The following is a 1121-nucleotide window of genomic DNA, read 5'->3' as shown; positions in this document are numbered from 1 at the left end:
GATGATGATGATGATGATGATGATGATGATGATGATGATGATGATGATGATGAACTGACGGAATATCTCTCTCCTCTCTCTTCCCCCCCCCTCCGTCCCCAGCACTGGGAGGGCACGTACTACACTCGGCGGAAGAGCGGAGACACGATACCTTTCCACTGTAAAGTCATCCCGGTGTTGGGGCCCACTGGGTGAGTGTCTGGAGTCTGTACATATCACATTTGAGAAAGTCCGTCTGTTTAGCCGCCTCATTGTTCATTGTTCATTGTTCATTGTTTCAGGGAGCAACATCCCTTCACTCCGGACATGTCCATTGATGCTCCGTTGCTCTTTCCAAAATGCCACCGAGGATCTTTCCACTGATTGTGCCAGTGCACATCTGGTTGAACGTTCTTCTTTTGCCGCCTAAAACTTCAGAACCACTTAACTTTCGAATTTGAAAAAAAAAAATTAACGGTGGTTCAGTTTAACCTAAGAGTCTGACGTCTGAATTCACTGTAGTTTAATTTTCATTTTTTCATAGGTTTCGTTTCGATCTAATCTGGGGAAAGTCCGTCTTTTTAGACGCCATTGTGAACAAATGAGGCTTCCGTTCACAATGAGTGCGCACTCCTTCCATACCTTAGATATTCTGGAGTGTACAACCACGAAAGCGGAATAGAAAATCAATCTTAATATCTATTATATTGATTATATTTGGCAACTTGGAAACATGTGTGTCACTTTTTTTTCATGATAATATCTTGCTCATTCCGGTAGAGTGTAAATATTGTAGGCCAATGACTTTCAGTTGATGTTCATGCACCGATCATTCCTTTCATCGAAAAGGGGGGGGGGCTCCTAGTGCAATGTGTGAGACATTAGAGACATTAGAGACATTAGAGACATTAGAGACATTAGAGACATTAGAGACATTAGAGACGTTATATTGTGGTGAAATGAGGTGCTCGTCAAAGTAATGGAATCTGAGAAATAAACTTTTTGAGGAGTCTCGATGAGCTTGTGTATGTATGTAGAGATTTGATTGATGTCAGTTCAGAGCCAAATAATTTTTAAAGTTCAGAGAATCCGAAGTTTATTTGGAATTGTGTTATATATATATATAGATAGATAGAGAGAGA

At 40.7% G+C, this 1121-nt stretch overlaps 1 protein-coding gene across 1 annotated transcript in view; it reads left to right on the top strand.

Annotated features, from left to right (window-relative positions):
- Nucleotides 1–1121, top strand: part of LOC101860764 (high affinity cAMP-specific and IBMX-insensitive 3',5'-cyclic phosphodiesterase 8B) — a gene marked incomplete at its 5' end in the record, with an annotated part of 121319 nt that overhangs the window by 100343 nt on the left and 19855 nt on the right. The window contains 1 exon segment of the mRNA XM_013086826.2: nucleotides 103–191. Within this exon segment, the coding sequence (XP_012942280.1) occupies nucleotides 103–191 (89 nt within the window).

The sequence above is a fragment of the Aplysia californica genome, unplaced genomic scaffold (assembly GCF_000002075.1).
Source record: "Aplysia californica isolate F4 #8 unplaced genomic scaffold, AplCal3.0 scaffold00509, whole genome shotgun sequence".
NCBI lineage: Eukaryota > Metazoa > Mollusca > Gastropoda > Aplysiida > Aplysiidae > Aplysia > Aplysia californica.
The sequence above is the reverse complement of the archived record's forward strand: the minus strand, read 5'-3'. Positions and strand labels throughout refer to the sequence as shown.